Below are 23,871 nucleotides of genomic sequence, written 5' to 3'. Positions count from 1 at the left end.
AAACCTGATAGAACCCATTAAAAAAAACGGTCGTCAAACACCCAATGTACAAAAACAACCAAAGAAACACAAAAGAGAGCACATCTTCTAAGTTATCACACGGCATGAAGTTGCATGCAGTATGGCCAAAGGATAAAATCCTACAGTGGGGTGCCAATGAGGCACCCTACCCTGGCAGTTACTCAGAAAGTTTCTCAACAGCTGCAGTATTTGTGGGAGATGTGGTTTATTTGTTGCTTACTTGCATCCCAGGAAAAGCCAGTGCATCCAGATCCAGGTCAAAACCAGCATGATGATGGCAATAGGAAAGCTGAAAACAAACCAGGTGCCAAAGTTGATAGATCTCGATTCCGGGTAGCGACTGCGAAATAAAAAACAGCAGGCTGTCAGAACTGCTGACAATAGACAGGCTGGTCAAGATCAAGCATGCACCAACGCAAATTTCACCAGAAACTAAAAGGGGAAGGAGCGCTGACAAAATGGTGGAGGAACTCAGCAGGCCAGGCAGCATCTGTGGAAAAGAGTAAGCAAGGTTTCGGGCAGAGACCCTTCGGCAGGACTGGAAAGGCAGAGGAGAAGACAGAGTAAGAAGGTGGGGAGGGAGGGGAGGAAGAAGTACAAGGAGGTAGGCAATAGGTGAAACTGGGAGAGGGAGAAGGGTTGAAATAAAGGGCTGGGAAGCTGATTGGTGAAAGAGGTAAAGGGCTGGAAAAGGGACAATCCGGTAGGAGAAGAGAGAAGACCATGGAAGAAAAGGAGGGAGGAGGAGCACCGGAGAGAGGTGATGGACAGATGAGGAGATAAGGTGAGAGAGGGAAACAAGAATGGTGAAAGAGGGGAGGGGGGCAATTACTGAAAGTTCGAGAAATGGAACTTTTCTCAGGTTGGAGGCTACCCAGACAGAATACAAGGTGTAATGGAAATGAGCTCAGTGGTGATGTGGTGACTAAAAATACCCCACCTGGCTTCCTCCATACCTCTCCTTTGCAGACTTGTAGCCATATTCCGGTTCAGGGAATCCTTGGACAGCAGACAATTGATGGCACCTGATCCAGGCCTACCCACAGCTGCCTGGGCCATATCCATTACAACAACTGAGCTGACCCTCTGCCAAGGGATCGGGGGGCAAGGTGGTAGTGAGGCCTCAGTGAGGCCTGGCCTTAAGAAGGAACAGTGCTGAGGCCCTGCCCCTGTAACATCTCAAACAGCCTTGGCCATAAAGGAATCCCAGCTGTGTGTTGACCCTCAGCTCCAATCAAAACTTCAGGACTTTTTAAAAAAATGTTGCCGATTTAATACTGCTGTAAATAATTACAATTTTAAGACTTTTACAAAGTTATAAATATAGAAAACAAACTATTATTTTGCTAAGAAATAATTTAAACAAAATAAATAACTTGCCCTCTTCCACTTGAACTCTAGACTGGGAATCCCCACTGATATTAAAGGGCTGACTGCTCCACGAGGCAGATTCTCCATGGTATCCTGAAGAATCCCAGGACAACCAGGCTCCAAAATTGGACTTCAGTAGCACTCTACACATCACTGACTTAACAGGAGCTCTGTGCAAGCTTGGCACTTATTTGAGTATGATGGCCAGACACTGGAGGTTGCATTTTAAGCAACCCACACCCTTTATTCATAGCTTAAATTACTGATAACCAGAGCCACCATTGTTGCAGGTCCTCCCTTTGGGCCGCACAGCCACAAGCCAACCAAAAACAGAAAATGAGGAAATTATTTCCTTGGGAAATAATACTCAGTGGTTCAGATCAAAGGCCTTTCATCTGAACTGAACTGTTGCAGAGTGAGAAAAAAATTATAGAGAGGGACAGAAAGGGTCAGATTAAAGTTGCCAAGGTAACAATTACTGTAAAAACTGGCAAGTAAAGATAGAGGAGAGAGAAAGAAAAAATCAGAACAAGTTAAAATGGGAAATTACAGCCATAACTATGAAAAAGAATAGAATTATGAATTGAAATAGTCAACTTCAGTACCAAGTCCCGAGAATTACAATGCACCGAGTGGAAGAGAAAGTGCTGTTCTTTGCGGTTGCAGTGGACATGATTAGTGCAAAGCTGGGGTACAATTTCAGAGAGATCGGAGTGAGAATGGGTGCAGAATCAAATGATAGGCAACCGATAGGTCTGCCTTTAAGGGCTGAATGGAGGTGTTCTATAAAGCAACTACACAATCTGAACTTAGTTTTTCCAAGGTCAAAGCCTGTAACTGTAACTGTGAGGCATGTCCTTGCAAGCATGGCAGTTCAGCACCATATCCTTAGCAGCATTTTGGGGTGGAAGCTAATGACTGCTTTTACCAGGGATAAACCTACCATAGGAATATACTTATTTCTTGAGATACAGTGTGAAATAGGCCCTTCCAGTCCTTCTAGCTGTGCCACCCAGCAATCCCACAATTTAATCCTAACCTAATCATGGGGCAATTTACAATGACCAATTAGCTACCAACCATTACACTCTTGGACTCTGAGAGGAAACCAGAGCACCTGGAGGAAACCCACACAATCACGGGGAGAAGGTACAAACTCCTTACAGGCAGTGACAGGAACAAATCAGGCACAGAGGGAAGTCTGTTCTAGAAGTGGCAGACCAGGCTGATTAACAGGGTCGTTATCTGAGGAATGAGAATCTTACGTATTGAACTGCTCAGCGAAGATGAGGTTGGTTGAGGTTCCCGTAATTGTCATGAGGCCTCCAATGGTAGCAGCGTAGGTGATGCTTAGAGAAAGGCACTTGCAGATCATGTGATCGCGTTTGGTCTTGTATTTACTGCTGTACTCCTTTCTGGGTTGACTTTGGTCCTGTTGGGAAACAGCAGCAGCAAATAAACTAAGTGTAACTTTGATCCATCTCCCTCCTTCTCTCGGTCTCCTCCCCTCTTCTCAGTGAGCACTCTGTCTGCTATGGGTTGATGTTCAGCAGCTAAACCAGTTATTCAGCATGCGGTCAGTAAAGCAACATTTCACATGCAACTCCAAACTAAACAAATGTGAAACTTGCCAATACGAGATAGCCGTTGGATGTCTGCCGATCATTGCAAATACACTGGAACTGGACACTTCATTAGATACATCTACTCGTTAATGCAAATATCTAACCAGCCAATCATGTGGCAGAAACTCAGTGCATAAAAGCACGCAGACACAGTCAAGAGATTCAGACCAAACATCGGAATGGGGAAGAAATGTGATCCAAGAGACTTGAACAGTTGCTGGTGCGAGGCACAGTGGTTTGGGTATCTCAGACACTGCTGATGTCCTGTGATTTTTACCCGAGTTTACAGAAAATAGTGTGAGAAACAAAAAAAAATCCGGTGTGCGGCAGCTCCGTGGGTGAAAACGCCTTGCTGATGAGAGAGGAGAACGTCCAGACTGGTTCAAGCTGTCAGGAAGGTGAGAGCAACTCAAATAGCCAAGTATTACAACAAAAGTGTGGAGAAGAGCATGCTTAGAAAGGACCTAATAAAGAGGTCACTAAGTGTATGTGCAAATAGTGGACAATAACAACACACACTTAATAATGGGTAACACATGCAAATAGGTTAGCAAAGCAGCAATGTGCATCTCCTGTTTCTAGGTCTTGTTCTATAGACCTCCCTATCCTACACTCAGCAAGTGTCACACACCATTCTATTTTCTGTTAACTATTTGTGTTGGGGAGTTAAACAGGCTGCAGACTCAGTAAGCAGCAAAGCCAGTCTGGTGGACGTTTGACCCATTTCAACACCTGGTCACTCTAAAAAGAGCCAGACCACAATTGATAACGCTCTGTGAAATGCCACTGCCTGAACTAAGCTGGAAGGCAGCCTTGGTGGATATTTACTCTGTCCAGATTATCTGTTGGCTGCATTTGGCAAACAAACATATTAACCAGGGCCTCGACCTTTTGGATCTGTTCAAGTATTTGATTTTGAATAATTGGGAATTTTTGAGCAGATTATGCAGCCTGACGAGGGCCCTGACTCAAGTAAACAGCTGATAGCAAAATGATCATTAGCCTTGCAGCTTGTTTACTTGTCTATTTTCAGCCAAAGGCAGAATGAGGAATATTTCTGTATCCATGAGCCAAAGTTTGACTGAATCCTTCACACAAGCTCTCTGCAGACAGCCAAGTGGCATGGCCCAGATAAATCTATTCCACGCCACGTCACACAGATGATGCAGCTTGGTCTCCTGCTAATCAGTCCACTTTGGCCAGCTCGGTGTCAGCAGCCCTTCTTGCGGGAGAGTAACAACTCTTTTCCAATCGATCCCCTACTCTGATTCGAGGGATCAACACTTTGGTCCCTCTTTTATGGCAAGGTGCTTCCCCCCATACATATGTTTCTGACTAGAGCACGGCAAGGTTTAGAATGAAAGGTTGGACATGTTCCCTATTGACTCAGCAGCACATTTCGCCGTTCTGTTCGCTGGTCTGTGCATCCCTGATATGTCTTCACAATGCTGATCATGCTCAGCCTCAGAATCAGCTTTATTATCACTCACATACTGTATGTTGTGAAATCTGCTTTTTTGCTGCAGCAGTACAGTGTAATATCTAAAACATCACTATCGCTTGCAATAATAGATAGAAAAATACTGCTAAAAGAGGGCAAAATGGTGAGGTAGTGTTTATGGATTCACTGTCCATTCACAAATTTGATGACAGAGGGAAAGAAGCCATTCCTGAAACATTGAGTGTGTCCTCTCCTCCCTGATGTGTGGAATGAGAAGATGGCATAACCTGGTGGGTGAGGGTCCTTAATGGTGGATGCCCCTTCTTGAGGTACTGCCTTTTGAATGGTGGGGATTCCAGTGCCCATGATGGAGCTGTCCCAAGTTACCACCCTCTGCTGCTCCTTCCCCATCCTGTGCAGTGGCACCCCTGCATCAGATGGTGATGGAATCTGTTAGAATGCTCCCCGTGGTACACCTGTAGAAATTTTATGGAGCTTTTGGTGACATACCCTCTCTCCTCAAACTCTTAATGATGTATAGCTGCTGGTGTGCCTTCTTGATGTTTGCATCAGCACATTGGGCCCAGGATAGATCCTCTGAAATGCTGATGCCTGGGACCTTGACACTGTCATCCTTTCCACTGTTGACTCCTCAATGAAGACTGGTGTGTGTTTCCTCGACTTCCCCTTCCTGAAGTCTACAATCAATTCCATGCTCTTAGGGACATTGTGTACAAAGTTATTGATACAACACCACTCAAATGGCTGATTGTGCCAATTCCACACCCCATTCTCTTCCAGTGTTTAATACGTTGTGATTATGGCCAGATTTATATCTACCTACAATCTCCATTCTGTTTTAAAATGACTTTCTTTTCTTGTCAGTTTCATCAGAAACTACTACTTACCACAACAACCCTTGTTTAGGATTATGTCCGGTTAGGACAAAACGTATATCCTTGAAACCCAGCTCAATAACAGGGTAGAAGCAATCATTTGTCACCTCTGATGAGAATTCCCATGAGGAATAGCCACGCTTCCAATAAGTGCTAATCCCACAGGATTGGCCTGGTGGAAAGTCAGTACAACTCCCTTCTGGTTGCAACAACAGAGCTGGTCTCAGTGATATCCAAGTCACGGTACTAAAAGAAGGTTGATTTAATTTTAGTTTGTGTCCCTTCCCAACAATCTGACTGGAAATGTAAGGCACAGCGGAATGTGGTAGGTACATCCGTACCTTAATTGAGTTGGTAGTAATGCCATCCTAGCCTCAAGCAGCCTCTCTTGGGTAGAGGACGAAAAGCCTGTTTTGCACTGCTAAACTAACAAAGAATGCCCATCCCATTCCCCTCCCTTCACTGCCGCTGCAGGATCAGGGCACCAAGGATAGTCAGAACACTAAAGCTTCGCTGTTGGAGCTGAAGGACAGCTCGCAGGTTTCAAGGGCAGCCACTGCCATTCAACCGCTTGAGCACTAAGTAAACTAGAACAGCGCCCGGGTGCCGTGAGCCTGGCATTTACTGACTTACAGATGTGCTGCAGCAGAGCCCAGATGTGAAGGGATGGCTGGGCATTGCACTCTCCCATCCTGCACTGGTTCAGAGCTGACACAGGATACCAAACCCCACTGACTTCAATGGAGATTCTAGGCCTATGGGTCAGAAGACTAAGGAGAAGGTAATCATTTTAATATCTTACTTTATTATTTCCAATCATATCCCTGGGTTTTATAGGTTTAATCCCTTACATCAGTGTTGAAAGCTGTTAGATGTTCCCAAATTAACAGGGGAGATGGGAATATCTCTGATGGTGTTATCAGAAGGCCTTCAGGGACAGGGCCTATGCACTGCAGCCCGAATCAAGGAAGATGAGGCCTACACAACCAGTCCTGTTAAGTGCAAATACACAGGATCACAGGCACTGGTTATAGGCCTAGCTCAGGAAAATCCAACCTATTAACATAAAATGTGTGTCCACTTGTTGCTATATATCTTGAGTGACCTCATCTTTTGAAGGAAGAGATTTGTAAACAGTTGCAAGCTACACAAATTTTTAAGTGAATGTTGCAGAATACAAATGGTTTCCTAATCTTAACCTTTACCACAAACAACAACGTAATCATAAAACATCATAATCAGGCTACTGAGAGGGGACAGCAGGGTCATAAAACAGGAAGAAACAGAATACTAAATCGTATCAGTGACCATGAATTTGATAAGGCTGCAAACCTGTCTGTCCGACTTAGTCAGCATCTCGTCAGATTGGTTCTTCTTCATTCCACTAGAAAAATAAACAAAATGTTAAATAACTCCAGTAAATCACCAGTATTTTCCAGAATCACATTGCCCAAAAGAACACTTGCTATTTCAAAGAATCTCTGATTGTCATTCACGAGAGCTAACTGAAGGAGCTTCTGGAGATTGCAAACAGTGCCATGTTCTCAGTTATTGAAGTAAACAAAAAGTGTTGCCTTATCAGAAATTCAACTAATAATTCTTACGGTCCACTGCCTATTTCCTGATTGACCACGAGTGGGGGACAAAAAAAAACAAATTATATTGACTAGATGATCAGGTAAGTCAAGCAGTGATGGAGCATCTGTTTGAACCTTAAACAGAGTGCACACAGCTGGAGTGTATTAATTTCAAGGATATAATGTCCATATTGGATCTGAAGCGTGGTGCATGCAGCTAATAAAAGGAGCTCATCTAGTTTGGATGGCCCAGGTAATGTACTGATTGATTCTCATTAAACGATCTTTTTGGATTCAGAATGGTCTTAATGGAAGACGAGCAAATAAATTGCCAGCGCCACAAATGAGTTCGAGCTGATGGATACTGGCATGAATTCCCTCTCCTGGCATTGTTACTAACCCCGTGATTCACAACTCATTCCTTCAGAAATTGGTATATAGCCGGATTATTCATCCCAACATTTACCAATAGTTCACTTTACAAGTTGATATAGATTATGGATATTTTGTAATTATTTGGTTGTGTATCCCACTGCCTATGGAATTCTAATCGATGCATTTAACAGACTTGCACAAGAAGTAAGCCCAGAACTGTTTGTGACTCATTGTTCCAAATATACCATACACACACCTCAGAGCCTGGCATTAATAGACTCAGTCTGAATACTTCATAAGAACTGAATTCTAAAATGAATCAAAGAAGCCCCATCTCCATGATGATTTCCTTTCCGTGTTGTGTCATGCCTGCAGAAGAGTGGCATCTGAGAACAGTAGCAAGAGCTAAAATTAACCCGCTCACTCCATTACAAGCCTTACTGGTCGAACCAAAAATGCACTCCTAATTTACAATGGAGGATTTTGCAAAGATTAATCTGAAGATTCAATGTCTTCATATATTTAAATATTACATTTCCTTAGTGCCTTTCAATAAGATGCTGAACCTGCGGCTTAAAATCCGTTTGGATGCCAGATCTTGGACTTGAAATGATAACAGTTCCTGTCTCCAAAAATGCTGTCTTATGCATTGATTACTTATACCATCTCTTATTTTTTTAAGTTCCAGTGCCTACAATTTCTACTTTTCTAAAAATATCAGTACTCTACTCGCTGAGTCTCCCACTATGGGTTCAAGACCAGTTCAAAGACTTGAGTGCAAAATTTAGAGAAATTCTTCAAAGCAGCATTTAAGGAATGACTTCACAGTTGGAGATGTCTCCTCTTAGGTGAGGTGTCAAACCAAGACCCATTGGTCCTCAGATTGGAAGAAAATCAGTTGAGATATCCCCAGTGTTCAGAGCAATATTAATCCCTCAACGACATTCAGTAAAAAAAAAACTTTGTCTTTATCCATCCTACATCATTATCTGCTATGGTTTGGTTAAACACAAAATGAGCCAGGATATCCAACCTTGTGTTGGCTCACCCTCCATTGGCTGGTTACAGCCTCATTTGACAGTCATTTGGGCCTACATCAGGCTCATCAGTCAACGCTAAGTTCATAGGCTGACCTAAGATGGACTGTCCCACAAGCCAAGCATCTGCACACGCAGGAGGTCAAGTGACCATCCTTCTTACTCTGTGGTGATAAATTTAAAAGCTACCCACTTCTCTAAAGCCTGCATTGCAACTTATTGGAAGGCTGCATGTAAATATTGAATCAAAGTTATTCATATTAATTAATTGTCTTCAAAATATTGGTAATTGGATTGCATCTGAACAAATATTAAATAATCTTTTCCTGTTAGTGTCACTATTTGTTTAAACTAACCTCATTTAGACAGTTTACAGAGCCAAGTCATTGAGAAATAAAACAATTACAGCAGGGGAATGGATTCTTGATTTGGAGCTGAGCACACTGTTAGTGGCAGCAGGGAAGTCCTTCTTTGCATATCTTATTGGTGTTGGTTAGTGGGTTTATGCATATATTTTCTGGAGTGAAATAACAGCTCCACTGAAGGATGATTTCTGCATGGTACTGTACTGGGCTAAATTTTGCATGAAATTTTCATTCACGATAAACTGGAACGTTTCTTTAATTTAGAAAATGTTACCTTCAGCCCAGTAATTTTCACAAAATCAATAGACTCAGGGTGATTTAGAATGTGCCAGTATTTGATTGATAACAACAAACGAACTAGGGAAATTCAGGGAATTTTATATCAAGTAGCGGTAGCCATTAATGGTAAGAAATCAGGAAGGAATCCTACAATTGCTCACTCTGAATAGGTAGTAGGAACATTATGAAACACCTATAGCAAACCTAGTAGGATTAACCATAATTAAAAATTTTAAAAAACAGAATATCTTAAATGCGGGTACGAGAAAGTGCTAATTGTATTTAGCCTTTGAGTGGTACTACAATGCCCACCCTTGTATCATGAAGTTTTATTTTTAGATTAAAGTTACTTTGGATCTGTAGAAGGTGCAGACATGAAAACGGCAAATTTTTGAGCTTTGGATGATGGGAGCAGGCTTACCCGCTTCGGCATCTTTCATGCCTGCAGGGGATAAGGCTGATAGAATTGTTAGGCCTCGGCTTCCTCAGTTCCTAGCCCTGCATCTGACAATTTATGCTTTCAGCTCTTTCCTCAGTAGAGGCTCCTTTCTATGTGGCCAGTCAGATAGGAAATTTCAAAGAGATAGTAAGCGTTTAGAAGTTTACTTGTGCATAGTGATGCACCATCAATAACTCTGAGACGTAAAGGTGAGATATCAGCTTTTATTGACTGGAAGAAGGAACAAGCAGTGGTTGACCACCATACTACATCCTGGAGACTGAGAGGCCGGGCTCAGGCCTCAATCTCCTTTATACCAGGGTCTGTGGGAGGAGCCATGGTCAATGGGAGGAGCCACAGGAGCAGTCAGCAGGGGGCGTGTCCAGACAGGTATATGTAGTTCACCACACATAGTTAGACAGACACTGAGAAATATACATTTTAAGATCAGGTTATCCTTCTTTCAATTTAGCAAGCGAGCAAAGAGCCCTTGTAAAGGGACACACACAAAATGCTGGAGGAACTTAGCAGGCCAGGCAGCAACTGTGGAAAAAAGTGCAGTCAACATTTTAGACTGAGACTCTTTGACAGGACTGGAGAAAAAGGATGAGGAGCAGAGTTAAAAGGTGGAGGACAGGAGAGAGAAACACATGGTGATAGGTGAAACCAGGAGGAGCAGGGATGAAGAAAAGAGCTGCAAAGTTGACTGTTGAAAGAGATACAGGGTTGGAGAAGTGGGGTGGGGGGGTCCGGCAGGAGAGAACAGGAAACCGTGGAAGAAAGAAAAGGAGGGAGGAGCAGCAGACGGAGGCGATGAGCAGGTAAGGAGAGGGAAAAGGGGATGGGGACTGGTGAAGGAGAGGCCGGTGGGGGGGGGGGGGGGAGGGGGAGAGAGAGAAGGGCGCATTACCGTTAGTTCAAGAAATCAATGTTCATGCCATCAGGTTGGAGGCTACCCAGGCGGAATATAAGGTGCGTGCCCCTCTCTCCCTTCCTTGAAAAGGAAAGTGACATTTTGCTTACAGAAGAAGTAATCTGTAATTATAGGGGTTACCTGCTGGTTAGTGTGATTACTAGTCTTAGACAACCTCAGCTTTGCCTGATTGCCTTAAGAAGTCAGAGAGAAATTTTTCAGCAATTTTTCCAAATGAACTGTCGCATTTATTTGCTGCTCCCAAGAGATAACAGGATGGAAATAAGCAGGAGTGGGCAGGATTGCGTTGTTAATTTGCTCTTGCAAGGGACACAGCTTTTAATTTACCTTTCAGAGCTCATGTATTGTCAACACCACCTGCAAGTGTTAAAACTGGAGCGGTTTCATTTTAACAAGTCCCGGAGCGAGCCAGGGATGGCTCCTCCACACAGCCGCCTCCTTACCACTCAGGGATCAATAATCCTGAAAATTCTCAGCAGAGCCTTCATCACCAGTACACAAAGTTGCCCATGTCACAGATGCTAGGAGGGTCCAGCTTTGAGTGGGCAGCTAGGAAGTCAGAGTTCCAGCAGTCACTCACCCAAGAAACCCATTGATCAGCCTCCTCTGACCAGAAAGGGTACCATCCGCAAATGATCCAGCTCAAAGCATTTACATTTTATAACTTCCTGTTCCTTTTGTCTCTCACAACATTCCCCAATTTTGAATCTGCAATAAGCGTTCTAGCCCAAGACTCACTCGATCATAAAATATCTGAGTCATAAAAATCTGCTAGAAAAGTACACACTCAGTTTAACACAACAAATGCAAACAAACTAAAAGATGGCTTACAGCCAGTCTCAGCAGTTTTTAGTCTGTGTTTCTCTGGTATTTGGAAACGTTGGTGGCTGGCCTAGAAGGTTCATTTGAGGCTGAGCTGCAGCGGCAGTGTGAAAGCTTGGCTCCTCGTTGTTACTTGTATAGATTTGGTTAACTTTAACCTGACACAGATGGCCATGCCCTTTCCCAGTGGCCAGTGCTGCCTCTGGCTCTCTGCTAGTCCTCAAGTTCAAGTGTAGTACAGCGACACACAAACTAGTGGAGGAACTCTGCAGGTCAGGCAGCGTCTATGGAGGGAAATGGTCAGCCTACGTTGAGAGGAGAGTTGCTGTCAGTTGACGGTCACTTTTACAGTCTCCCCCACACCCAGATTCACTGAGAGCAGCCAGAGCTGTCCCCCTCCCCACCTCTGCAGATACTCTTCAAGTATCAGCATACAGTTAATGATTTCTGCATCTTCAAGTCTGAAAGTTGAGTGTTCCAGTTCACTTCCAGGCCATGGACACTGACACAGAATGTTATCTGAAAGTGAGGAGCTACTTTGCTGAAGATATTTTAATAGGGAGGCAGTTTATCTTCTTGCTACCCATTCATAATTGTTGGGAAAGATCCCATGGAAGATTCCCAAATAATATAATAATTTCCAATGCTGTACTAACCAATATTGTGTGATCAGTAACTACCAAAAGATAATTATGACTCACTTATGATTTTGTTGTTTAAGAAATGCTGGAAGTTATTTGCCTACAAGCCAGTAATTGCACTTTAGGACCGATGGTTCTGATGCTTGTCGTGATGTCCTATTAAGATGCGATACAAGTTCTTTCTCTCCCCTTATCTTTGCATAATCACATTTTCATGCACATGTATGTTCTAATGTAACTTTTCAATACATTTCAGACATCAAAAGAGACTTCTAAAAACCTGGGGAAAGCTTAAACGCGTTAACCAACTTTATGGGTCAGTTAAGCATCTCAAAGTCCAAAAGCAGTGGTAGTTTAAATTTAGCTTTCTTGGCCAAGACAGAAGCATCATCCGCCTTGGGTTCCTGTCACATCCTTCACTGCCCATGTGTAACACTTGGAGCATGCAATGCTGATAAGAGGAAAACTTTACCTGTTCCGAGCATTAACAAATAATTTAACAGCAGGAAGGGTTACCAATTTCAATTCCAATCCAAACTTCTTCTGTCCTATGTACTCAAGCTTACTCAACTCACCTTACATCATTTGAATGTTCTAATTCCCTCTAATCTGGGCCCTATCTGATGAGGTGGGCTGCAGCAGCTTTGCTGGATTGTCTCCTCACAGAGCCCTCAGCACACTGGGGATCACTGGTGCGAGGAGGCAGAGTGTCATCACCAGAGAAAGCCTCAACGTGGCTCTGGGTGGAGCGAGCAAGTCCACGGGGACCTGCAGCACGTGCTACCTGAACACAAATTGTGGCTTGGGCAACCACAGCTGGGTTGCCTGGGTGATGATATCTGATGTTGAAAGACCCGAGACACCCAATGACCTCAGGTTACACTGCTGATTATGTGTTCAACGCATAGATGAATCGTCCAAATAATGCACCAACTCTTATTCACAAGACCCACAGTATCGAGTAATGCAGTGGCATTTGAAGGCCTTTAAATTTCCTCAAAGGATTGCTTTTGTTGAAAGATCTAAATGAGCTTAAGTACCAGTGTGTTCATCTCGGTAGAGTCACAGCCAGTGAGGATCACAACAGGTAAGTGAGCAGCATTGAGTTATGTTTCAGGGTCATCCAGAATTAATTTCATATCTTTTGTCTTCAGCAAATATAACATGAACAATCACCGAAAACAGTATTTAGAAATTCAATTTAAATTAATCACTAAGTAAATCCCCTTTCCAGTCCCATTCCTGGAGCCCAGTTCTCATAACTTGAATCGCAAGCACAGAAGGAAACTTACTTTTCTTTAAGGTAGATAAGCTCCAGCTGCTGCTTCTCATCTTCCTGCTCTGGAAGGAATAAGGGGCAGATAATGAAACTTGCAAATGAAAAAGACAAAAGTAAAAAGAAAAAGCCAACTCCATGGTTTGGGATTAGAAGTATTGCCAACAGTGTCCTCAGCCAGGCTAAGCCTGAGCTCCAGTCTCTACTAATGCCAGCTGACAGCTAAGCCCTTAGTAATGGTTCATTATCTCTACACTCAGGAGGAAAGCCGACTGCTGATTACAATCCATGTCAGTCTTCAATAGAAGACTTGCAGATACAGAACAGATTATATTTTTCATATCTCCTTTCTCTGTAAAGCTTATATCTCCTTATTCAGCAGTCGCTAGTTCCCAAAACATCCCAACAGACCCAATTCTCTGCTTATTTCCCTCTACAGCTAGGAACCTGTCGAGGAACTCAACATCTACAATAACCAGTCGATGTTTCAGGCTGAGACCCTGATTTCCTCCAGCATTTTCTGTGTGCTGCTTTGGATCTCCTGCATCTGCAGATTTCCTCGTTTCTGTTATTTTTCTGTCCTGCTCCTTCCGACCACCAATTTTTGACACTCATAGATACGCTAGGGAAATGGTTCAGTTGCCAATTCACCTACCAGTACACCTCTAAGATGTGGGAGGAAAGCAGAGGACTCAAGTCAAACCCAAGTAGTCATAGTGAAAACATTTGTAAATTCATACAGACTGCACCTGAAGTCAGAATAGAACACAAGTTGCTACCTGCTTAGCCACTGCAAACCACCAGTGGCAAATCAGTGGTGAAGGAGCCAAAGGCCCCTTCTGGATGGATAACATGCTGGGGCCTTACTATGGAAGGTCCTGTGTCCAGAAGGAGGAAATAGTTTTGATTTTAACTTGCCTGAACTGGCCATAGTGAGAGAGTCATGACTCTTTATGTGATCATTATAATTTTGACATGAACTTAAAGCAGGATGGTCCAAGAGTGTAGATGGTGAGTCTTTTAAAGTGCATGGTCATATAATGACCTCCACTAGAAAGCAGAGAGACGAAGGACAAAAATATTGGAATAGCAAACTGAGTGGATACGGTCAGTTTGAGTTATTATAAACAAACTAAATTCTGTGTCACTATGAACAGTACAAATTCCTGCAGGCAATGTGAGTTAGCAAGAATAACTTGAATTAATGAAGTCATCATGAGCTACTCCAAGTCACCATGGTTGTATTGAGTTACTAAGAACAAAGAAAGCTAATACACACCATATTTTTGGGACACTGGGCCAGAGTAGGTGTCTTCCACGCTGTCAGTGTCGGTGATTTCTGCTAACTCTACATCAGATTCCAGGCTGGTGTTGATGAGCTGCTGCAGGACAGCTTCCGCAATTGGCATCACCATGGCAGTGGTGGAAGTGTTACTAAGCCACATGGACAAGAACACCGTACAACACATGAAGCCAAGGACTAACCTGTGAGCAGAAACGAACATAAACACCTTGCAGAATAGATGGAGTTAGGAGGAGAGGCAGGGTGATCTATATTGACATGGCCCGGTGGAGGCTGATGTTAGGGCCTTGCCAGTGAGGTCACCTCAGCCCAGGTGGCAGCAGCCAAGATACCAATGGCTCCAGTCTAACAAACATCATCATTATGTGCCTGTTGTACGACGTGGGCAAATACGGTCTTCGAAAATGATTGTTCTTGACAACTTTTTTTGTACATAAGTCGTTTGCCATTACCTTCTCCCAAGATGGGTGACCCCAGGCATTACCAGTACTCTTCAGAGATTGTCTGCGTCTCATCAGCAATCGTATAACCTGGTCTTGTGATATGCACCAGCTCGCCCATGGTGTCATGTGACTCTGATAGGGGGTCGGGGGGGAGGGTGATGCTACACCTTACTCAAGGGCGACCTGCAGGCTTGCGGAGGGAAGCAGCGGCTCAGGTCCCCTTTAGTAGAGGCGCATCTCCACCCGCCACCTGACCCTAACGCTAGGTGCCCAATGGGGCAAAATTAAATTCTGACAGTTCTGAGGGATGATAATCCTGTCTCAGACTGGGAGAATGAAGAGGATGCATTCTCTATACCTGAATCAACACAGGCTAGTAATCCAGGAAATCCACCATTTTACTCAACTTTAATCCGGTGGAGGTGACGCAAGAAATAGGCTGTACACCGCTTCAATTCCCAGAGAGAGATCAGCTCTCTGTTCAGGCAGCCTTCTCCTTCTGGGTCATGTATCCTCTGAAGGATTTTGAAAGATTGTAATCTCTCTGTAGATGACCTCTCTATCTAACTGCGTTTCTTCCCCAAAACTACAATTGGGTCTACTGACCTTTCATCATCTGACACACACCCTACTGCTAGCTATTACCCATTGCAAAACGAGTGGCTCTGACCCTCCCCCCCTTCCCTTGGATTTCACCTGAGTACTCCCCACCTCTATACCCAAATTTTATTCCACAGCAACATATGAAAACAGAAAAAATTGTATTTCTTGTCACCTCTGTGAACCGCTCCTACCTGTTCACTATCAATGGATCTCATTGTAAAAACTAGTGCTTTAAAGTTTAGCATTGATAGATTTTGGTTTTAATGTAGCTGCAGTGCCCCCTACTGCCACTGGAGGTCTCCATACTCAGAATCAGAATCAGGTTTAATATCACCCGTATACGTCATGAAATTTGTTAGCTATTGCAGCAGCAGTACCACGCAATGCGTGATAAATATAGAAAAACTGAATTAATATACATATTGATTATAAATTAAATAAATCAAGTAAGTAGTGCAAAAACAGAAATTTAAAAAAGTAGTGAGGTAGTGTTTGTGGGTTCAATATCCATCTAGAATTCATATGGCAGGCGGGAAGAAGCTGTTCCTGAATTGCTGAGTGTACGACTTCAGGCGTCTGTACCTCCCTCCTGATGGTAACAATGAGAAGAGGGCATGTCCTGCCTGGCGGGGGTTCTTAATGATGGAAACCGTCTTTTTGAGGCACAGCTTCATGAAGATGTCTAAGCAGGCATTTCTAACCTCCATAATTTAACGACAGTGAGCTGACCCACACTCTCTGCTCTCTTTCAGCATTTGGTGCAGCAAATTTTGGTGAAATGCATGAAACATGCAGCATTTCATACTGCAACCTAGAGTTTGCTGTTGATGGAGTGTCATTCCACTGTCTTCCCAGGCTGGGACTTTCAACAGCAAATCAAAAGTAACACCCACAGATGCTGCAAACCTGAGATAAATGAAAATCAAAACAACTGCAGACAACCTGAAATATCATCTCTGTCTGAAACAGCATGACCTGCTGAATATTTCCAGCATTTGCTTCATCAATGAAATGCATTGAGCAGTGCAAAGTTGCTGTGGTTCCATGGCAGGTGTAAATTGAAGTCCCCAAAGACACTTGAAGAGGACTAAGGAGGATGTCTCTGAACTACTTAAGGCCTATGCACACGTATATTGCAGCTGGTTAGCTTTGAAAGGTTGTTTTAATTGAATTTGATTTTATAAGAACTGCCAATGACATTCCCCCAAAGGTAATTGTGCAAGGGCCCACCTCAAGGAATAACTACACCTATGAAGGTTTGCTGTGAAGACTAGCTGGGTTAGAACCATCTCCTGCACAATCGCCTTTGAATAGGTAGATTTTTAAACTAATAACCAGCAGTGCATTATAAGTATTTATCCCTCTTAATTTGCAGGGTCAACTGTGTTGGCATAATATCGAACCTGATTTTAGGCATTCATCAAGAAAGAAACAAGAAATGGAGGGTGAACAGGCTAAAAATTGGCAGACAATCTTTCTGAGGCATTTTACTATATTACCGTCTCATAAAACTGTGCAGATAAGACAAGTAACTGATAAAACTCAGATACTAATGCCATAAACGAGGAGGAAAAAACAGGTCTCAGGGTTGTACATGTTATTCTGTCTGGGTAGCTTCCAACCCGATAACATGAATATCGATTTCTCGAAATTCAGGTAATGCCCTCCCTTCAACATTCCCCATCCCCTTTTCCCTCTCTCACCTTATCTCCTTGCCCGCCCATCGCCTCCCTCTGGTGCTCCTCTCCCCTTTTTCTTTCTTCCATGGCCTTCCGTCCTCTCCTATCAGATTCCCCCATCTCCAGCCCTGTATCTCTTTCACCAATCAACTTCCCAGCTCTTTACTTCCACCCTCCCCCTCCTGGTTTCACCTATCACCTCGCGTTTCTCTCCCCACTCCCCTACACCTTTTAGTTCCGCTCATCATCTTTTTCTCTCCAGTCCTGCTGAAGGGTCTTGGTTCGAAACGTCGACTGTATTCTTTTCCATACACGCTGCCTGTTCCTCCAGCATCTTGTGTGTGTTGTTCAGGGTTGTATAGGGTGATATACATGTCCTTTGCCGATAAATTTATTTTGATCTTTGAAAATTGTTACAATGACTAAGCTATAGAAACAGAACGATCAACACTTGTGAAATTTCTGGTGAAGTGATTCTTGATGAGAAGACAGAGTAGCCATCCCCTCTCCGTTACTGGCAGATGGACCTCAACCGACACATGTTTGAGTGGAGATATTACCACTGTAGCCTTTTCCTATCCAACTTCTTCCAGAACAACTGAAGGAGAGGGCAATTCCGATGCTGCTGTTATGGCTTTCATCAAAAAAAGAACCCTGGGATACTTGAGAAACAAAACCTGCTAAGCAATTCATTATTGACATGGAGAAACCTTCTTCTGGGCCTTGTTAAACATGTTCAGTATAACTCCTTACCGTCCATAGCACAATTATCCTACATCCAGGAAATTTTACTTCTGCTGAGATTCCAGGTACTCTAGTGAATTGTGTCATGGGCCTCCATTATACGATCTAATAGAGGCAGGTGGAGTTTCTTCAAAATGTCAGTTAAAATAGTCAGTACAGCATTAGAAGACCGGTGGGCCAACTTAACCAGGCTCAGCTCTTCTTTCTGATGTTAGGGTATGGTGCAAGTCATCCCCTCCGCCATGAACACTACCTCACTATTTTCCTCTCATCTTGCATTACACATTTCTGATTGTAACTTAGTATTTTAATTGCACTTTACAGCTGCTGAAAAACAAGTGTCATGATATACGTCAGTGATGATAAACTTGATTGTGAATCCGATTCTATCATTTGCCCAGATATTGGGTGGAACTGGTAGACATTGCCTTCAATAAACCCAGCTTATTTAATTGGAGTCCCGCTCTGATGCTTGAGGCTATATATTCCCAGCATAAATGAAACATAAAGATTAAGGTGATATATACTCACATTCCTGGTTTGGCTCCTGCTAACATCACCATGCGAAGAGCAATCCTCTTGTGCAAGTTCCATTTTTCAATGGAAGCAGCCAGGCAGATGACACCAATCAAAAGTAACGTTGTGTCCTTAAAGTACTCTGACGCAACCTGTTTATAAAATACACAAACATCAGCTCTGGTACTGAAGGAAATTATGCCTGCATTGGTATTCACCAAGGAAAAGGATGCAGAAGGTAATGAAATCGATATGAGGTGACCTAACAATCTAGGGCATGCTCGGATCAAGGAGAAGGTGATGGATCTGTTGAATAACATTAAAGTGCAGAAGTCACCAGAACCTGTTAACACCTAATCAGGTTACTGAGAAAGACAGAAGAGGCAATTGCAAGGGACCTTGACAAAGATCTTTATACCCTCTCCCACATCAGGTATGATCACAGAGGATTGGAGAGAGTAATTTAAGAAGAGTAATAGGGAAATTCCAAGGAATTAAAGGCCACTGAACCTCACATCAATGGTAGGGAAGCTATTAGAGAGAATTCTAAGGGATAGACTCACATTTGAAGTGTGGGCTTATTAGGGATAGTCAAGATGATTTGGTATGGTGAAGGTCATGCCTTATAAGTTGATTGAACATTTTGTAAAAGTAACAATGACAATTGATGAAGGTAGTACATTATCTAAGGCATTTTACATGGCAAGTTGATCAAGAAGATTAAGATTCATTTGACCACACTGACTTGGTAGACTGGATTCAAAACTGGTTTGACCGTAGAAAAGAGAGGTTTGGTATTGTGACTGGAGGTCTGTCATCAGTGAAGTAGTGTTCCGCAGGGCTCAGTGCTGGGACCTCTGTTTAAGAAAAATGCATTCATGAAAATGTATATGGTTGATTACTAGGTGCGTGGATAACATGAAAATGGTGCTATGGAGCTTGAGGAAGGCTCCAATGAGTCAGCAGGATAAAAATTAATTGCATGAATCAGTGGAGAAATGGTGGGTAGAGTTTAACCTGGGTAAATATGAGGTGTCTCCCTTTGTGAGTCCAAAAGTAGGATGAAAGGATATGTGGCAGGCCTTGTGTGGTGTCCCTCTCTTTCGTTGAACGTCGGTGATATCGGTGGATGGTATTGTCATTCTGCATTTATGGATTGGACTATTGCATTCTGGACTGTGGATTTTTTCAGACTTATGGTTTTTATCATTTGTGTTTTTTTTAAATCACCTGTTCCTTTTCCATTTGGTTGTTAGGGGGTTAATGTTCTGTTAGTTTCTTTTTGTGTGGGAGGGTGGGGCTGCTTTTTGGGGGGGGATCAATGTTCCAGGTCCATTTTGTGTGAAGGGAGGAGTTTTGGTGGTTGATATCAAGATGCCATTCTTTTTCATATGGGGGGGGGGGGTTGTTGTTTCTCTCTGAATGACTTTCATGTTCTTCCTTTCTTTTGTAGCTATCTGGAGAAGACAAATTTCAGAGTTGTGTGTGGATACACGTTTTGATAATAAATGAACCTTTGAACTTTTTTTGATGTACAGAGAGATGTTGGGGTCTAACGCGACTACTCCCTAAAAGTGGCAACGGAAGTAGTAAAGAGGGCAGATGACATGCTTGCCAACATCAATCAGGGCACTTGGTATAATTTTGGTGAGGTAGTGTGCAATTCTGGTCACCCCATTACAGGAAGAATGTGGAGGCTTTGGAGAGGGTGCAGAAGTGATTCATGAGATGCTGCCTGCATTAGAGATAATTAACTACAAGGAGAATCAACAATAATCTTGGATTGTTTTCTCTAGAGCAGATGATAGAGGTTTATAAAATAATGAGAGGCATAAATAGGGTAGATAGAGTTTTTTTCCCTAGGGTAGAAATATCAAACAACAGAGGACATAGCTTTAAGGTAACGGAGGGATTGGGGAAAGCTTAAAACAGATATGCAAAGTACTTTTTAAAAAAAAAGAACAAGGAAGCAGTAAGTACCAGGAACGTGCTCCCAGGGTTGTTGGTGAACATAGACATAATATTGGCATTAAAGAGGCATTCGGACAGGCATATGAACATAACGAATGGAAGGAAATGGATCAAGTGCAGGAAGGTGGGGCGGCGTGGGGGTAGGGTAGCAGTTAACACAACGCGTTGCACTCTGGGTGATCCAAGTTAAATTCTTGTCACTGCCTGCATGGAGTTCCTTCATTCTCCCCATGACCGTGTGGGTTTCCTCCAGGTGCTCTGGTTTCCTCCCACAGTTCAAAGACTACCAGTTAGTAGGATAATCGGCCATTGTGATTAGGCTAGGGTTGCTGAGTGGAGTGGCTTGAAGGGCATGTTCCACGCTGTATATTAATACATACATAAATAAACAAGTATAAACAACACTTCCACACAACAATGTATCAATGCTGGCAACTCTGCACCATAATGTTAATTACACCGATGACCCTGCCTAATAACAGTGAAAGAAATGTATGAACAGCCAGCATTTATCATTCAATGCCGTGTACAAAGAATGAGATTTGACCCAGTGCTATTGATTAAGATGTTCTGAGCAGCTATAACTTTGAGCGTACAACATAAGGCTGTTTTTACGCATATGGAGGGGTGAGGCGGAGGTTTAGAAAGGTTAATTACTGCTTCCAGCACAACCATTTCTCATCATTTGCCAGCTTCAGCTGAAAGTTATGACAGCTCAGGAACCCCAATTACATATTAATGAAGCCAGTGCAAAGTCGTCGTCATTCTCCCTGCCAGGCTGAGACATGCAGTAAAACCACTGGAAAGGTTAAGCCAGAATCTCAAGGCAAGGTTGTTGATAGTTTGGGCTGGAACCCTTCATCTGAAATCATTTAGGCATTTTCTGTCGTCAGTTCCTCTTGAAACAGAAAAACACGATTCAGTCTGTCTCCATAAAAGCCAGTCTTGGATGGGAACAAGCAAGGATCAGGAAACTCTGATGCTCTGTGATTTAGTAAAACAGAAACTTCCGCTCGAGACTATGCTGGTCTTGCTATACCTAAGGATTTCATTACACTATGACCAGAATATAGATATCAATGTGAAGTAATGTGAATTACCTTAAACAACTAAGGTGCAGGGCAATTGGAATCTGCAGTATGAAGATATTGAATTTTCATTATGTCACAAAGGCATTGAGTTTTTATGCCTGTGGTCTAATATTGTGGACAGAAATTAAGCAATTTTTTAGCTGCATTAACAGCATTTTACCAAAGGGCCTGAAGCAAGTTAGTGAGAGGCAGGATATTTGGTGGGTATTTCAGTGAAATTTGAGCAGCTAAAAAAAACCTGAGGCTATTGCTCTCAGGGCTAAAATGTCTTCTGTCATTATACTTATGGCACTCTTTTAGCACAAGGTTTGGGATTCTCCATGCACAAGGAGTGGATCAATGTGGAGTTTTTCTACAGGCATCAGTTACCTGATTCTGTACAGTACGATAGACAAAGGTACGTAGAGAGAGAAGTCCCTGAAACTCACATCAATCTTCACATCAACAGTAAAATCCTCTGCCAAGCAGGATTAGTTCTGCACCCTAGAGCCCAATTTAGTCTCTGTTGCGAAGCCATGCCCAGTCTCCGAAGCCAGGCTCATTCTTTCCATGGATCCCTGACTCAGATTGACATTGACCAAGTAGACCAAGGTCTAATTTGGGTGGACCCAGTAATTAGAAATTTAAAATAAAACTCTTAACTTACACTTGCTGATGGATAACCCATTAAAGTTACATCATTTTCATCATAGTACAGGAGAACTTTGGCCTCTGACGCAGTGATAATTAATCAGTGACCTTGATCACTTGAGCGGTTTCACTTACATTTTAGTTTTTATTTAAAAAGTAACATTTTAAGTGGCAATTTGCAATCCTTCTAGGTTCTCTTGATAAACTTTAATGAAGAAATCTTGAACAAAAGACTGGGAATTTCCATAAGAACATGGAGGAACAAAATCAAATTGAATCGCACTCTTAGTCATTTGTGTGCATCCTGTTCCCTTTCTCCCATCTTTACCTTCATTGTCTTCTGCTACACTTAGGTGTTAGTTGGGGATGTTTGCAGGAATCAATATGCTGCTGCTGTGTAGTAAGGCACCACATGAGCCATAAAAATGGAGAGGTATTATTTCCCACTCTTCAGATCCTCAAGATTGCATTATTCTCCTTTTAAATACTGCTTCCTCATCATCTCTGTGAACATTCTCAATTTTATGTGGTGGCTTAGTTTCATTAAACAATGAAAAGACTGATTTCTTGAGGAGATCACAGGACCGTACCTGCAAGAATTCATGACCTGTCCAAACCTAATGAAGACCAGGGTGCAAGATAAGGTGAGAATGATTGAGGAGAATAAGCAGCCAGGGTCAGAAATGACTCCAGGGGATTTTTGTGCCAACTTACTCTCAACTTACTGACTCAGTTTGGCTTATTAAGTTTGTTTTATGATTAAGTTTGTTTTATGTTAAAGTTTGGTGGCTCGAGACACCAGGAAGAAATAAATCTTCCGTTTATGATTTCCGAGGTGAAGTCAACCTTATGACATCAACAGGACTGAATGTCCAGATAGAAATCCACCAGTAGCCAAACTTCTCATACTTTTAGTCTGCACAGATTTAAGGAGAACTAAAATCAAGCAGTTTTGTTGGAGATGCTTGTTCTGTCACATTAGCTTTGTACCAAGTAGCAAGTCTACACCCCCAATGGTCGCTGAGCAAAGCTAAATAGAACACCTCTCTTCATTTTCCCTCAAACTGGCAGGTTCTCAGCACATTTTTGTCTATTCATGCCTACATTAATCAACACCGTGATGTTACGCCTGCAGCCCCCTCCTTTTTGAGAATCGCAGGATCGCTATTGATTTGGGTCAGGAGACCCAGGAAATGGGAGAGAGACGTGCGGAATGTCTTGACACCACCCCCCCCCCCCCCCCCCCGCCCCGGCGATATAAAGCTACAGGAAACGGCCATTGTCTCTTGGAGACGGAATTGTGTATTACAATACTGTGCTTCGTGGAAACCCTCAGGCAAAGTGGGCTGGTTGAGGGAGGGATTGCCGCACCCCAACCTGATTGACATCTGAGACCCTGTGAGTCAGGATAAAAGAAGGTCTGTGGGAACAGCCCCCCAGAAGCTCCAGAAGAAACGCTAGTGATCCCGTAATAGCGGAAGCCGATGGGAGGAGGCCACGTGCGTTCGGTTCCATTTACCCCGGAACAGGTGTCTTTTACCACGGAAGACCGGCTTTTAGCTAACAACAGGGAAACCAACTCCCAATGACTCTCGAAGGGTTGACATCATAAAAGGGCTGGGCAAGTTTTAACCCGTCTTTCTCTCAAACCAAAACGCTGCAGCTTGAACGAACTAACAGTGACTTTTATATTTCCATCGGACAATACATTATCCCCTAGACAACGATTGAGCTATTTCTTATTGATTATTACTTTACCCGCGCTTTTAGATTTAGTATTGACGACATATAT

The 23,871-nt window shown here is 43.0% G+C and overlaps 1 protein-coding gene across 2 annotated transcripts in view; it reads right to left on the bottom strand.

The window, feature by feature from the left end:
- Positions 1–23,871, bottom strand: part of slc13a4 (solute carrier family 13 member 4) — an 83,437-nt gene that overhangs the window by 18,107 nt on the left and 41,459 nt on the right. The window contains exons 1-7 of one of the 2 annotated variants that reach the window (XM_059978191.1): positions 21,878–22,019; positions 18,403–18,539; positions 14,379–14,584; positions 13,116–13,164; positions 6,687–6,738; positions 2,658–2,824; positions 242–361 (exon numbers count right to left, since the gene is read on the bottom strand). In XM_059978191.1, the coding sequence (XP_059834174.1) occupies positions 242–361; positions 2,658–2,824; positions 6,687–6,738; positions 13,116–13,164; positions 14,379–14,584; positions 18,403–18,434 (626 nt within the window). In that variant the 5' untranslated portion in view covers positions 18,435–18,539; positions 21,878–22,019. Of the gene's footprint in view, positions 1–241; positions 362–2,657; positions 2,825–6,686; positions 6,739–13,115; positions 13,165–14,378; positions 14,585–18,402; positions 18,540–21,877; positions 22,020–23,871 lie in introns of those variants that run through there. The other variant, XM_059978190.1, reaches the window with a different exon arrangement.

The sequence above is a fragment of the Hypanus sabinus genome, chromosome 8, assembly GCF_030144855.1.
Source record: "Hypanus sabinus isolate sHypSab1 chromosome 8, sHypSab1.hap1, whole genome shotgun sequence".
Classification (NCBI taxonomy): Eukaryota; Metazoa; Chordata; class Chondrichthyes; order Myliobatiformes; family Dasyatidae; genus Hypanus; species Hypanus sabinus.
The sequence above is the reverse complement of the archived record's forward strand: the minus strand, read 5'-3'. Positions and strand labels throughout refer to the sequence as shown.